The sequence below is a fragment of the Pelobates fuscus genome, chromosome 13, assembly GCF_036172605.1.
Source record: "Pelobates fuscus isolate aPelFus1 chromosome 13, aPelFus1.pri, whole genome shotgun sequence".
In the NCBI taxonomy this organism is placed as follows: Eukaryota; Metazoa; Chordata; class Amphibia; order Anura; family Pelobatidae; genus Pelobates; species Pelobates fuscus.
The window spans coordinates 57,613,675-57,628,165 of NC_086329.1; the positions used below are offsets into that span (position 1 = coordinate 57,613,675).

The 14,491-nt window shown below is 32.8% G+C and overlaps 1 protein-coding gene across 2 annotated transcripts in view; it reads left to right on the plus strand.

Moving 5' to 3' along the window:
* MDGA2 (MAM domain containing glycosylphosphatidylinositol anchor 2) overlaps window positions 1-14,491 on the plus strand; it is a 793,609-nt gene that overhangs the window by 561,552 nt on the left and 217,566 nt on the right. For both annotated transcript variants that reach the window (XM_063440282.1, XM_063440283.1), the window contains exon 7: window positions 12,406-12,735. In XM_063440282.1, the coding sequence (XP_063296352.1) occupies window positions 12,406-12,735 (330 nt within the window). The remainder of the gene's footprint in view (window positions 1-12,405; window positions 12,736-14,491) is intronic.

A 14,491-nucleotide genomic window follows, 5' to 3' on the forward strand; every position in this document is an offset into this window, starting at 1 on the left:
AAATCACCATATTCAATTAAACCCTGCTAGAATGTTTAGCATTTTAACTACAGCACTCTGAGCAAACTTGTGCTTTACTATATTACTTAAGGTGCTAGATAGCTAGTAAATGTTTAAATAAGTGCAATAGTGAGGTTCTAGCGCTTGTTAGCGCTGGGTATGGCAGCTGGTACTTCCTAAACCAGAGTCTCTTCTCTTCTCTTTGGCTGTAACTAGGCATAAGTTAGGAAAGGGTACAGAGAAGCAGTGTCTTCTGGGTGTTCTCAAATTCATATGGTGGTGAGTCAATACGAAATATATGAAGACAGAAAACAAAATATAGTGTAGTATATTCTATAGCAGGTGAGATAAAATAAGAGACATGCCACTTACAATTTTCTGGAGCTTAAGTTCAGCTACAGATATATGTGCCTTGGGATCATACCACCCAGGTGCATTGTTCTGGAGCTGGTAAATATTTATACTGCTACTTTAGATCCTGGCAGGATCAGTCCAACTTTTTATCTTTTTGAGGTCAATAAAATGAGTATCATTCAGAGCAATAATATTAACATCAATATTGCAGAATGTATTAGGAAACCAGAAAAAGCCAAACAGTCTCAGTATTTTAATATTATTAATTTGGAACTGTCACTTCTCTGGAATTTACTTCATTGGATAGAGTTTTCAAAATCATCTATAACTTGTGTCAACCTATTTTTTCACGAAATTCTCCATTTTTATTTAAATGTGTATTAAACATTTATCAAATGACATCATAACCCAGTCCAGACAAGGAAAGCCAGACAAACATTTGAATGAAGGGCATAAATAGAAACATTGTTTAATTTGTCCTCTTCTTTTTTCAATTGAAAAAAATATATACTATATATTTAGTATTTTTTTTTTTCAATTGAAAAAATATATACTATATATATATACATATATATATATATAGTATATTTTTTTCAATTGTTTTTTTTATTGCTTATCAAAGTTTAATACAGAAAGACATCAGAAACAATAGTGCAGAATAAAAGAAAACAAAAACATTTTAATATCATGTGATAATAGCGATTTGGGCACCCGGTGGCACCAACATAGATATACAAAATGTAGTATTGTGGGGGAGAAAGATCTTGACAGTTCCAAAGAGATAGGGGTGTGTATAGGATCAGGATGGATGTTTTTACAGTTCACTCAACAAATGATGAAGTGTGTGTGTGTGGTGTGTTTCTCTCCCCATTGTTTTTTAGTCGACCACGCATCCTTGTCGCTGTTTAAAATCATGTATAGTGTGGGTTTGTACTTTATAATATTAGGATACAAATTTAACAGAAATAACAGAAAGCAACAATAGCATTGGTAATAACCAAAATAGCGAGAGCTCTGACAGTGGTCCATATGAGTAAGTACAGTTGTGTAAGTGTAACTCCGCAATCAGGAGGAGTGTTACTAGGGTAATAGAAGGTGTCAATACAAAATGTGGTACTGCAGGCATTGATCTTGAGGAGTCACTAGGGATTCCTATTTTACGTCTAGAGTCAGATAGACTCATCATCATTGGGGATAACGTTGAGTTCTACATGCTGCTCCAATCTTTTGTTAAGAGATTACATGTTAGCGATTGGCCTAGCATATTTACACGCCATGTTTTAATACTCAAGTGTAATAGATATTTGGTGTAACAAGACTGTTCGGGAAGTGACTTCAAGGGTTTTCCGTGCTCTAGTGATTAAAGTAGCAGCAGCCGTGACTACATAGAATATCAGTATAGAGACGTCTGCTTGAAATTTGTCAATAAATAATAATCCTCGTTTAAGTGTGAGCTGAAATTCAGATTATAGAAGGTCTGTTATTAATTTCTCAACATATTGCCAATATGATATATAGCTTCAGAAGTGTGTCTTATCCTTAAAGACACAAGCAATTTTTGCATTTTTTGTTGTTTGTGTTGAACTGCAATTTGCTTCTCTCTTATTTATTGTACCAACATATATTATATACAATTTTTTGAAGACAAAAAAGGCTTTAAATTGATTTGACATATACATATATAAATTCACATTTATTTTTTATTTAAAAAAAAAAAAAGCAAAATAATGGGGAAAAAAACAAAGATTTTTTTACATAAATGTTGCATTTTTGCTGGGGATTTTGTACATTTGATAAGTGCCACTGACATTAAGTCCCCATAGGTATGCTCTGTCACCTCTTCTGAGTAAAATAATATGCCCAATGTATGACCTAGACACTATGTTGTGAAGTTACACTGCTGTAAAAAAGAGACCAATTATTTTCATTATAGACCTGTGTGTGCTGCGGGTCTATAATACTTCCTATATTGCTCAGCTATGTTGTCTGAGTACAGCAATAACCCCGTATGTACCTTTGCCAGGTTTATGTGGACATTAAAGGGGTACATTTGAAACAGCCATATCAGGGTTTTTTTTCTCCAAACTTTTAATTTTGATACTGTGTTCTTGTCCCATTTTGGAGTATTTTAGCAAGCTACATATTTCAACTACCCCATAAAAGCATACCATTTCTTAAAGAAGACATCCCAGGGTAATTCAAAAGGCATATTTTGAACCTTAGCCTTTTAATCATTTTTCTGCTAGCTCGCACCAAGTCTAGTGGTAATAAGCATTTTTTTTCTGCCTTTTTGACACACACAGTGAGTTTGTACTGTATATTTAGCAAACCTTATGTGTGCTACGGGTCTATATTACTTCCTATGTTGCTCAGCTTTGTCATCTATGCACAGCAATACCCCCATATGTACCTTTGCCAGGTATGTGTGGACGTTGAAGGGAAACATTTGAGAACCAGCCATTTAAGTTTTTTTCAAATTTTGAATTTTTACGCTGGGTCCATATCCCACTGTGGAGTTTTTTTAGTAGGTTGATTATTCCAACTACCCCACAAAGGCATACCGTTTCTTAAAGAAGACACCCAAGGGCATTTCAAAAGGCATATTTTGAACCTTAGCATGAAATCATTTTTCATCTAGCTTGTACCAAGTGTAATAAGCATTTTTTTCTGCTTTTTGATAAACACAATGAGATTGTAATACGCATTTTGCAAACCTTCTGTGTGCTACAGCAGCATAATACGTCATATGTTGCTCAGCTATGTCATCTAAGTAAAGCAATACCCCCGTATGTGTACATTTGAGACACAGCCATATGAGTTTAAATTTTTACTCTAGGTCCATGACCCACTTTGGAATTTTAAGCAGGTTGTTTTATTTTTTAATTACTTTACAAAGGCATACCATTTCCTAAAGGAGACACCACAGGGTGTTTCAAAAGTCATATTTTGAACCTTAGCGTGGGATAATTTATTTCGCTAGCCTGTACCAAGTGTTGAGGTAATACGCATTTGTTACCTTTTGTAAAAAAAATTGTATTACCTTTTAAAAAGTTTTTTTATAGCCTTTAACAACTTTTTTTTTACTATTTTAAAGCTTTGTTTAAACTTTTTCAAACTTTTTTTAACTGTTAACCCCTAACTAGCTTAACAGTAAATCCCCCAATTTCCCCACAAACACCCTAGCTAAATAAATACATATTTTACAAATATTTAAGTAACTAACTAAATAAATTTAAACCCTGAGGGTTAAAAAAAGTTAACCCTCAGGGGTTAAAAGAAAAAAAATCAGGTCACAGTGAGATACTGTGATCTGTATTTTGATCACTGCAGACAATGATCAAAGGGTAGGTAAGGGGTTACATTTTATTTGAAAGAGGTGAGGGGGGGTGGGATTTTATTATGAACATTTTTTTTTGTCTCCCTGCTCTTAACAGCTCACATGGAGCTGCAGGGAGATTGGGTTTCACTTGTGATCGCTCTGACTCCCGGTCAGAGTGATCACATAGGCTGAACCAGTGAGATTAGAAAAACAATAAAAAAGGCTGCGCCACAATCAGTAATAAAAAGTCCAGTTAAAAGGCAAAAGTCCAAATATATTATCCTTACAAATGGTCTTTAGTGATGAGGTCTTCTACTATTGCAGTGGATCCACTTTATATGAAAGATAAAAAGAGGGAAGGACAACCAATGGTGCAGTATGTAAAATTCAAATATAGACGTAAAGGAGTAATAATATAAAACTCACATTTGCCAGAGCTAATAACCAGCTCTGGGGTGAAGCGCATACAGCGGTTTAATCCCCGCTTGTGGGATATAAATGGATTCCTCTCCGTCACTGTTGTCCAATTCTCGGATAAAAAGAGACAACCAATAGTGCTCACTGTATGGTAATATTGATAAAAGAATAAAAGAATGTACTTACAAGACAAGAGCAGACCAACTGCTCTGTGATGACAGCGTGGGTGGATTTATCCCCACCTAGGGATTTCTTTAGGCACAGGAAACTTCCAAAGATGTATTTCAGAGGTTTTACATAAAACCAATAAAAGGTGAATAAGATAATACTAAAAAGCCAGGGTAAATTAGATTATGTGTCTATAAAAAAGATAATTGGCACAATAAAATGACCAAAAATACTTTAATATATATAAAAGAACACAATATTAGATATCATAATGCGTTTCGTCAAAAAGACTTTTTCAAATGGAATAACAGTGATACCTGATTGGGGAAATCACACATGGCGGGCAAACCTAGTCTCTTACTTCAGATATATAGATGACCTCTTTTTTATTTGGGATGGACCAGAAAACAACCTTATTGATTTTATTAATCATTTAAATACTAAGAATAGGGGTATTATTCTCACTCACAAATACAGTAAGGAATCTATTAATTTTTTAGATCTTAACATTTTTATCAATAAGGGACTACTTCATACAAAAACCTTTTTTAAACAAGTATGTGTAAACACAGCTATAGATAGATCCAGTTGCCATTATAAGCCCTGGCTTGAGAGTGCTCCAAAGAGTCAATTTTTGCGCCTCCGAAGAAATTGTTCCGAACTCACAGATTTTAACGAACAAGCAGAGGTTTTAAAAAATAAATTCATGGAAAAAAAGTACTTAGAACCCGATCTAAACACCACAATTAGTATAGTTAAGCAAAAAGAACGAAAAGAACTTCTGATATACAAAAATAAAGAAAACAACGAATCAATTTCACTTCCAGTTATTTTTAATTTTAATAATAAAAGTAATGATGTTAAAAAAATAATAAGAAAACATTGGCATATACTCAAACATGATGAGATACTTAACCCTATCATACCCACTCACCCACAAATTGTTTTTAGAGGAGCACCTAATTTTAAATCTATCTTAACCACAAATTTTACTAAAAAATCACCTTCCAAAAATCTATCTTTTTTCCCCCAAACGAAAGGTTTTTATAGATGCAAACAATGCATTGTATGTAAAACTACAGATCATTCTAACCCATCTAAAGTTATAAATTTCATGTCAAATAGGACTAAAGAAGTGTATAATATATATGATTTTATATGCTGTAATACGAAAAATGTTATTTATCTGCTCGAGTGCCCATGTGGCCTCCAATATGTGGGGATGACCACTAGGTGCTTAAAAATAAGACTGAGCGAACATTGCAGAAATATTAAAAATGGATACTTGAACCATACAGTATCCAAACATTTTATTATGCATAATAGAGATCCACGTCTATTAAAATGTATTGGTCTAACAAAATGGTCTATCCCTTGGCGTGGAGGTGACATAAAAAAGATGCTTGGAAAAACGGAGATGGAATGGGTGTATAAACTCCAGACTCTTATACCCCATGGTTTGAATGCAGATTTTGATCTGCACAACTTTTTATAAAATTTGATGCCTGCACATTTAAATATATGTTTGTATGGTTATTTAATATACATGCATTTTATACTGGTATTTTATTATTTTTATTATTATATTGTCTTATCCATTTATTTATTTATTTATTTATTTATTTATTTATTATATGTTTAAGATGATCCCTTCTGTTTTCTCTTATTATGGACTTTTTACTCCCCCCTATTTTTCCTTTAAATATGGATTTTTAATTACTAAAAATGATTTTTTTAGTTTGATATTTGTTTTATAGTAAGTACCCCCTTCTTCTAATTGGTTTGAGAATAATTCAGCTAGATTTGCTGTATTACATTTAGCTGCTATTGTGGATTTGTGGTTAACTACATTTCCCACCATGCATTTCGGCTCTAACTTCTGAATTGAGGAAGTGCTGATCATCATGTGACCTATTCAAAGTTATATTTTATTCTATTTCCCCTGCTCGTTTTTGTATCCCAATTATTCTATGATTAAACACAGTTCTAAGCCTCTTACATACACATAAATTTGATATGTTTTGAGTTACTGCTATTCACGGCTATTTTTACTACAACTCCCATGCTGCATTGCGGTTTACTTCTGAAGTAAACTATTTTAAATCACTCCAAAACACACTTTATCACCCTCGTTTTAGATTTCTATGTATCAGAATCATCTAATAGTAGTATTATCTATGTATCCATTGAGTTATTTATGTATTTTATGTTTTAATTCTGTTTTAATTCTGTTCTCATTTCTGATTGGATGTTTCAATTTTTAGCACCAAATTCGAATTAATTCTGTTCTTATTTAACACCTACTAGCCAGGTATCACTGTTATTCCATTTGAAAAAGTCTTTTTGACGAAACGCGTTATGGATATCTAATATTGTGTTCTTTTATATATATTAAAGTATTTTTGGTCATTTTATTGTGCCAATTACCTTTTTTATAGACACATAATCTATTTTACCCTGGCTTTTTAGTATTATCTTATTCACCTTTTATTGGTTTTATGTAAAACCTCTGAAATACATCTTTGGAAGTTTCCTGTACCTAAAGAAATCCTTAGGTGGGGATAAATCCACCCACGCTGTCATCACAGAGCAGTTGGTCTGCTCTTGTCTTGTAAGTACATTCTTTTATTCTTTTATCAATATTACCATACAGTGTGCACTATTGGTTGTCTCTTTTTATCCGAGAATTGGACAACAGTGACGGAGAGGAATCCATTTATATCCCACAAGCGGGGATTAAACCACTGTATGCGCTTCACCCCAGAGCTGGTTATTAGCTCTGGCAAATGTGAGTTTTATATTATTACTCCTTTACGTCTATATTTGAATTTTACATACTGCACCATTGGTTGTCCTTCCCTCTTTTTATCTTTCATATAAAGTGGATCCACTGCAATAGTAGAAGACCTCATCACTAAAGACCATTTGTAAGGATAATATATTTGGACTTTTGCCTTTTAACTGGACTTTTTATTACTGATTGTGGCGCAGCCTTTTTTATTGTTTTTCTTGTCTTATTTTAAAGGGTTTGAGGGATTCCTTTTAACCCCTTAAGGACCAAACTTCTGGAATAAAAGGGAATCATGACATGTCACACATGTCATGTGTCCTTAAGGGGTTAAGGTTGCTGCCTATAAGTTAAGTAAGCGCTGTCTCATTCTTCCATTTTTTTGAACCAGTGAGATTGCCTACAGCAGTGTGCCTCAGACACAAAGGCACGCTGCAAGAATATTAACCCCACGATTGCTGTGATTGTGGCAATCTGGGGTTAATTTTAGTATTGGACAGAGATTTGCCGTCCTTCGTCCTTAACGAGAGGACTGCAATAATGGAAAATTTTCATCCAGCGTCATTAAGAGGTTAATATAGGAATAAGTAAACATAATATTAAAAATGCTTTGAATTTACAGTTCCCTCTAGATTAAAAAAGTCTTGTTTTTTTTAAAGAAATACTTTCAACTTGTGATTTGGATAGGACTTTTTTTCTGCAATAATATTGCATATTTTGTAAGTATTAAGTCCATTTTTAAGCAATTTTTATAGTATAGATTTCACTATCATAGTCCTTGGAATGGAAATGGATAAAAGTCTACAACATATGCAATAAAATAAATTATAGGACATATGGGTAAATTGATCTCTTCCCAGTTTATTCAACAAAATGTTTTTAAATAAGAAATTGTGGAAATCTGCTTATTCAACATTGAATTAATAAATTATTCAAGAACATACTTGGCTTGGGGTTTTGGAACACAATGTATAAACACAGTGAAAGGAATACAAATGAACTAGGATTTTTTTTATAGAAAGGAGTCCTTCGGAAATGAATGCTAGTCTTTTTTTTTGTGCTAAAAAAAAAAGTAACTTTTTAATAGGATCAAGTGGATATGAAATCTGATATATAGCCGGTGTTTATAAAGTACTATATCACATTTATTAAAGAAGCACAATGTAGCCCGGGTCACTACTCACCTAGTCTGTCATGTTTTATGCATAAGTATGGTGCTGTTTGGGATCAATGTTGACGCCAATACAATTTATCAAATGCAATAATTCTAATAATATAAAATTTCTGAAAAAAGAAAGGTACTTATCTCTTATGGCAGTCTTTCTTGGGCAACATTATAGTGTATTGCTGACAATTATTACTTAACTTAATGGTCGTGATTTTACTGAAATTAGATTAATAAATGTCTTCGTGTTTTCAGCCTTAAATTGTTCACTTCCAACAGGCTCTCAACATATTGTTGCTATGGCACTTAGCACTCAGCTTTTTCAAAGTTATACACTAAACTCTGAATTTCAGTGAATTGAATCTAAGTTCCAAACCTGAGATCAAAATAGGCAATTCATCCATTTTAACCTCAATTTTATCCCTAAAACTTTGAGTTTACTGAATAACCCTGACTATGTTGCATGCATCAGAATCACCATTAGAAGCAATCCTTTTGTATGCACTCCAATGGGTTAATATTAAAGTTGGATTCATTTTATTTGAAAACATGATATCAGAACAATAACAAATTCACTTTGTCCTGCACAGAAATTAGATTTTTTTTTATTCCCTGAAAAAACTATTACAAAATAGCATTGCTTATCTGTTGCATCTACAACTTTTCAAATGTATGAAATATTGGCTTTCATTATTATTATTATTATTTTTTGGTTAATGCAAAATTTTTAGATATTAGCAGTGTGTATTAGGAAATATTTGACCTCGGCATACTTTTACATTTGCATGCCTTTTTTTGCAAAACCTATGTAATTATTCACTCATTTGCTTTGCTGCTACTTCATTTTGTCTTAATGTTCCCTTTATCTTTTTAGTTAACTTTCAGCTGCCCTTGTCCTCACACCACGGTGGTTGACCTTGGCACAGGAGCTGTTTAACTACAGGTGTTATGTTGCTTCATAATCATGATCTTATTACTACCATAGAATCCTAGTCATATCTTTGTAACAAAAAATGCAATTTATGTAATATAAAGTTTCGAATTTGTAACCAAATTTGTTAACATTATAAAAATCACAATGTCACAATTGATTCTCAAATTGTCAGTATTACATAATTGGATGGCCATAAAGAAATAATGAAATATTAAGAATCCTAAATTATTTTTGACTGACATGACTGAGCATTCATCTTAAGGAAATTCAAACATTTTAGAGACGTAATTTTTTTTTTCTTAAACAATGCATACTAAAGATAAAAAAAAAAATAATGTATACGGCTGACAATAATTAAATCAACAACACTTCAGTTTGTATATTTGTATCTAGCATCACAAATTATAATTTATAGTACCTATGTCAGATATATATTTGAAGCAGGAAATACATAACACCAATAAAGTGAAAAGTCTTGTTCGATCTATGGAAATAGTGAAAAATAAAATATGTTTTCTGTTTTATATTTCATTGTAATACATGAGTATACAGCAATACATATGTAATCTACAATCCACGCTTTCATTTCAACAGACTAGCTGCAATTTCAGATATAACTGCATTTCTGATTCAATCACAGTATATATAACACAAGTATACTACAAACCCCTTTTCAATGTCAAGTAACTTTTAAGCAATTCAGCATAAGCTGAATTTTCATTTCAGGACCAGACTTCTGGTTGCATTGCATTAGAAGTTATATTTTATTTATCATTTCTGTTAATTATTTCAATGTCTTTTTTTAATTACATGTTCTGTATGTCATTTTAACCCCTTAAGGACCAAACTTCTGGAATAAAAGGGAATCATGACTTGTCAGACATGTCATGTGTCCTTAAGGGGTTAAACCCAATAATTCACAGTTTGATGGCACCCTGAGAATTATATCTTGTTATAAAGGGGCACCTGCCAAAATTGGTTTCTAAATGAAGGACAAGTTTTTACAATTATTATCATAACTATAACTCCTTTATTTTTCTTCTGAACTTTGATATCGATTTGATTTTAAGTAGACTTGGAAATTAATTTCAGACCAAACTGCAATAGGGCCGGATGAGGGCTGATGCAGTGATTGGTTGATTTCCCTAACTGCAAGCTGAAATGCACTGTAATCATGTACCAGAGTTTTTGAATAAAATTATTCGTCTTTATTCATAACACACGGGTTACAGCAAATCGACGTTTCAGTCCATCATAAGACTTTCATCAGGATGGACTGAAATATCGATTTCTGTAACCTGTGTGTTATGAATAAAGACAAAAAATGTTCTTCAAAAAGTCCAGCGTGTGCCTTTCTTCGTAGAGATTTATGTTGATTTGGCTGAAAGAGCACCGTGGCACTGATACTACAAATGTGAGTGCAGGATCATAGAATATATATATATATATATATATATATATATATATATATATATATATATATATATATATATATATACAAAATATTCAAAGTCTGGCACTCTACCTTTAAATGGGTTTAAACGGAAAAAAGCCTCGGTGCTGCTGAGCGTAGATATATATGCAAGTAGTGAGTGGAGCACTCCAGAGGACTTGTTGAGATTATTTATTCAATGTGAGAAGAATCGACGTTTCGACCCTCAGGTCTTTATCAAGATCTTGATAAAGACCTGAGGGTCGAAACGTCGATTCTTCTCACATTGAATAAATAATCTCAACAAGTCCTCTGGAGTGCTCTACTCACTACTTGTATGTATATATATATATATATATATATATATATGTATATATATGTATATATATGTATATATATGTATATATATATATGTATATGTATATATATATATATATATATATATATATGTATATGTATATATATATATATATATATATATATATATATATATATATATATACACACACACATACATACATACATACATACATACATATACATATATATAGTAGTGACACAAAAAACAATAACATAGGTTGGTTTATTCAAATTCAAATGGACATTTGTGCATCACCTACATATCACATAGTTACGTAGCTTAAGAGACATGTGTCCCTCTAGTTCAGCATTTCTCACATCTGTTTTTCCTGTTGATCCAAAAGAAGGCAAACAACTCAGTTTATAGCATCAAACTAGGAAAAAATCATACTTGTCCTCATATTGGCAGTCAGATCTCTCCTTGGATCAAGAAGCTATTACTATATAAATTAAAAATTATATTCCTGTATCCCTATATTCTTTTTTTGCCAGTATTTATCCAGTTGCTGTTTAAACATCTGTACAGACTGATAAAACCACCTCTTCAGGCAGAGAATTCCCCATCCTTATTGTTCTTAGTGTAAAAAAGAGTTTCCTTTGACTTAGACTAAATCTCCTTTCTTTCTGTCTAAGTGCATGACCTCTTGTCCTATGTATTGTCCTGTTTTATGAATACATTTCCAGAATATATTTGTATAATGCCATCACATCCCCTCCGAGGTGCTGTTTTTCTAAACTAAACAGATTTACATTTGTTAACCTTTCTTTATAACAAATATGTTAAATAGAACCTTGGGAAACATCTACCTTGGGCAAAAAGTCCACAATTCTTCCCGAATTTCCAGTTTGATGTGCAAATGAGCACAGACAGGCAGTTTCTATACTGTATTCTGCATTTCTGCAGGCATTCTTGGAAAAATAAATAAATAAATAAATAAAAAAAAAAAAATATATATATATATATATATATATATACACACACACACACACATATACACACATACACAGTGCAAAAGAAGGAGAGATAATTAGATAAGTGATATTTCTGATGGAATTTAAACTGACTGCCCACACAGCCCTTCTAGGATAAAAAGGCTATAGTTTATAATGTCAATAATGGGTGATATAAATGACCTATATTCTACTTTGTATGACTATTACCATGGCAATACACTAAAATAAATAATGATTAAAACATCAAATCTGTCTTTTTAATGCAAATAATCCTTATTGACACAAAGCATGTAATTCAATTAATTCAAGAGGCTATTACAGCTTGACGAGATTCACTCTTATTAGAGCCAATTACATTTCCATGGAATGATGTTTCAGAAGTATTTAAAAACACATCCTTTTAGCAAAGAGTTATACATGGAAAATATCAAATACCCGCATACATTTATATTTGCTATGTTTACTGAAAGAGCTTACTCAAATACTAATCTCTCTAGTTTTGTTTCATTTTTAGCTTTAAAAAAAGGACGTTTTTGGATCACACCTGACCCATACCACAAAGATGACAATATCCAGATAGGTCGTGAGGTAAAGATTTCCTGCCAAGTTGAAGCCGTTCCATCAGAAGAGTTAACATTTAGTTGGTTTAAGAATGGTCGCCCATTAAGGAGTTCTGAAAGAATGGTGATCACCCAGACCGACCCTGATGTTTCTCCTGGAACCACAAACCTGGATATCATTGATTTAAAGTTTACAGACTTTGGGACCTATACTTGTGTGGCATCGCTAAAAGGAGGAGGGATTTCAGACATCAGCATTGATGTTAATATTTCTAGTAGTACAGGTAAAAACATGATTTTGCTTAATAAATTTTAATTACCTGAAAATGTTAATGCATGGGCAGAAGGCACACATACAAAGTTAAACAATGTATTTGGCAAAGCATCAGTAGAGTGATATACAGTATCTCACAAAAGTGAGTACAACCCTCACATTTTTGTAAATATTTTATTATATCTTTTCATGTGACAACACTGAATAAATTACACTCTGCTACAATGTAATGTAGTAAGTGTACAGCCTGTATAACAGTGTAAAGTTGCTGTTCCCTCAAAATAACTGAACACACAGCCATTAATGTCTAAACCGTTGGCAACAAAAATGAGTACACCCCTAAGTGAAAATGTCCAAATTGGGCCCAAAGTGTCATTATTTTGTGTGGCCACCATTATTTTCAAGAACTGCTCAATAGGGTTTAGGTCTGGAGATATGCTTCGCCAGTCCATCAGCTTCTTTAACAAGGCAGTGGTCGTCTTGGAGGTGTGTTTGGGGTCATTATAATGCTGGAATACTGCCCTTCGGCCGAGTCTCCGAAGGGACGGGATAATGCTCTGCTTCAGTATGTCACAGTACATGTTGACATTCATGGTTCCCTCAATGAACTGTAGTTCCCCATTGCTGGCAGCACTCATGCAGGCCCACACCATGCTTGACTGTAGGCAAGACTTTCTTGTCTTTGTACACCTGTGAGGTGGATGGATTATCTCGGCAAAGGAGAAGTGCTCACTAACACTTTTTTTTTCCCGAATATACATATATATACATTTTATACCCCTTTTTTAATAGTAATATGCATTTATTTATGATTTATTTTAAGATTTATTTTGCATTAATCCTGTCTTACAAACAGAATTTTCAAACAGTCGTTCATTAATTTCCATAGAAAAAGAACTAAAGGATTCGTCTGTGCACACATTTAATTCCAAATACATTTTTGACTGGTTTATATAGTTTTATCGTAAGTAAATAAAAACTAAAAAGATCAATTTTTAAAACAAAAAAAAACATAAAAAAGCTGAATAAAAGAGTTTTGTTTAAAATATGTTTTTTAATCAAAAGTCATTTTTATTTCCATATTGCTTACAGCTGAATAGCATATATTATTTTTTCCCTTAGCAAAGCTCATTTTTATTTCATGGACACAAAGACTCTATCCATCATTTGAGATTTAAAACATGTCATGGGACCAGCAATGCCATAAAATTTGTGAAACATGATTCATATGCACACTGGTAACTTTCCAGTCAATCTTTAATCTGGATGATCTCAATCATTTTTCTATTCAGTTCAACTGAGTGACGAAAGCCACCAGTGAGTCTCACAATGAATGATGTACAGACAGTAGAAGTAACGTCAGAGACAATTGTAGCTTAATACAACACCTTCTTGTAGAACAGTGTATAGACAGTAGATAAAGGTACAAAAAAAATTTATGTTTACTGAAAAAGTTTCACTTTTTTTGTCACTATATCCCACTCCCTCTAGCATGTAAACTCATTAAGCAGGGCCCTGAATCCCGCCGTTCCTGTGTGTCCAACTCTTCTCATTACAAATACATGTCTGTTTGTCCAACCATTGTACAGAGCTACAGAATTGGTTGGCACTTTATAAATAATATTTATAAGTGCCTTGAGTTTTTAGGAAGTGTTTGAAGAGTGTGAGAGAATGATATATCCTAAAGTGCAAACAAGGGTCTTATTAGTTAAGAGCAAGAACTATATAGTAATGATAGAGATAAAAATGGAGCAGGGTTGTAAGTC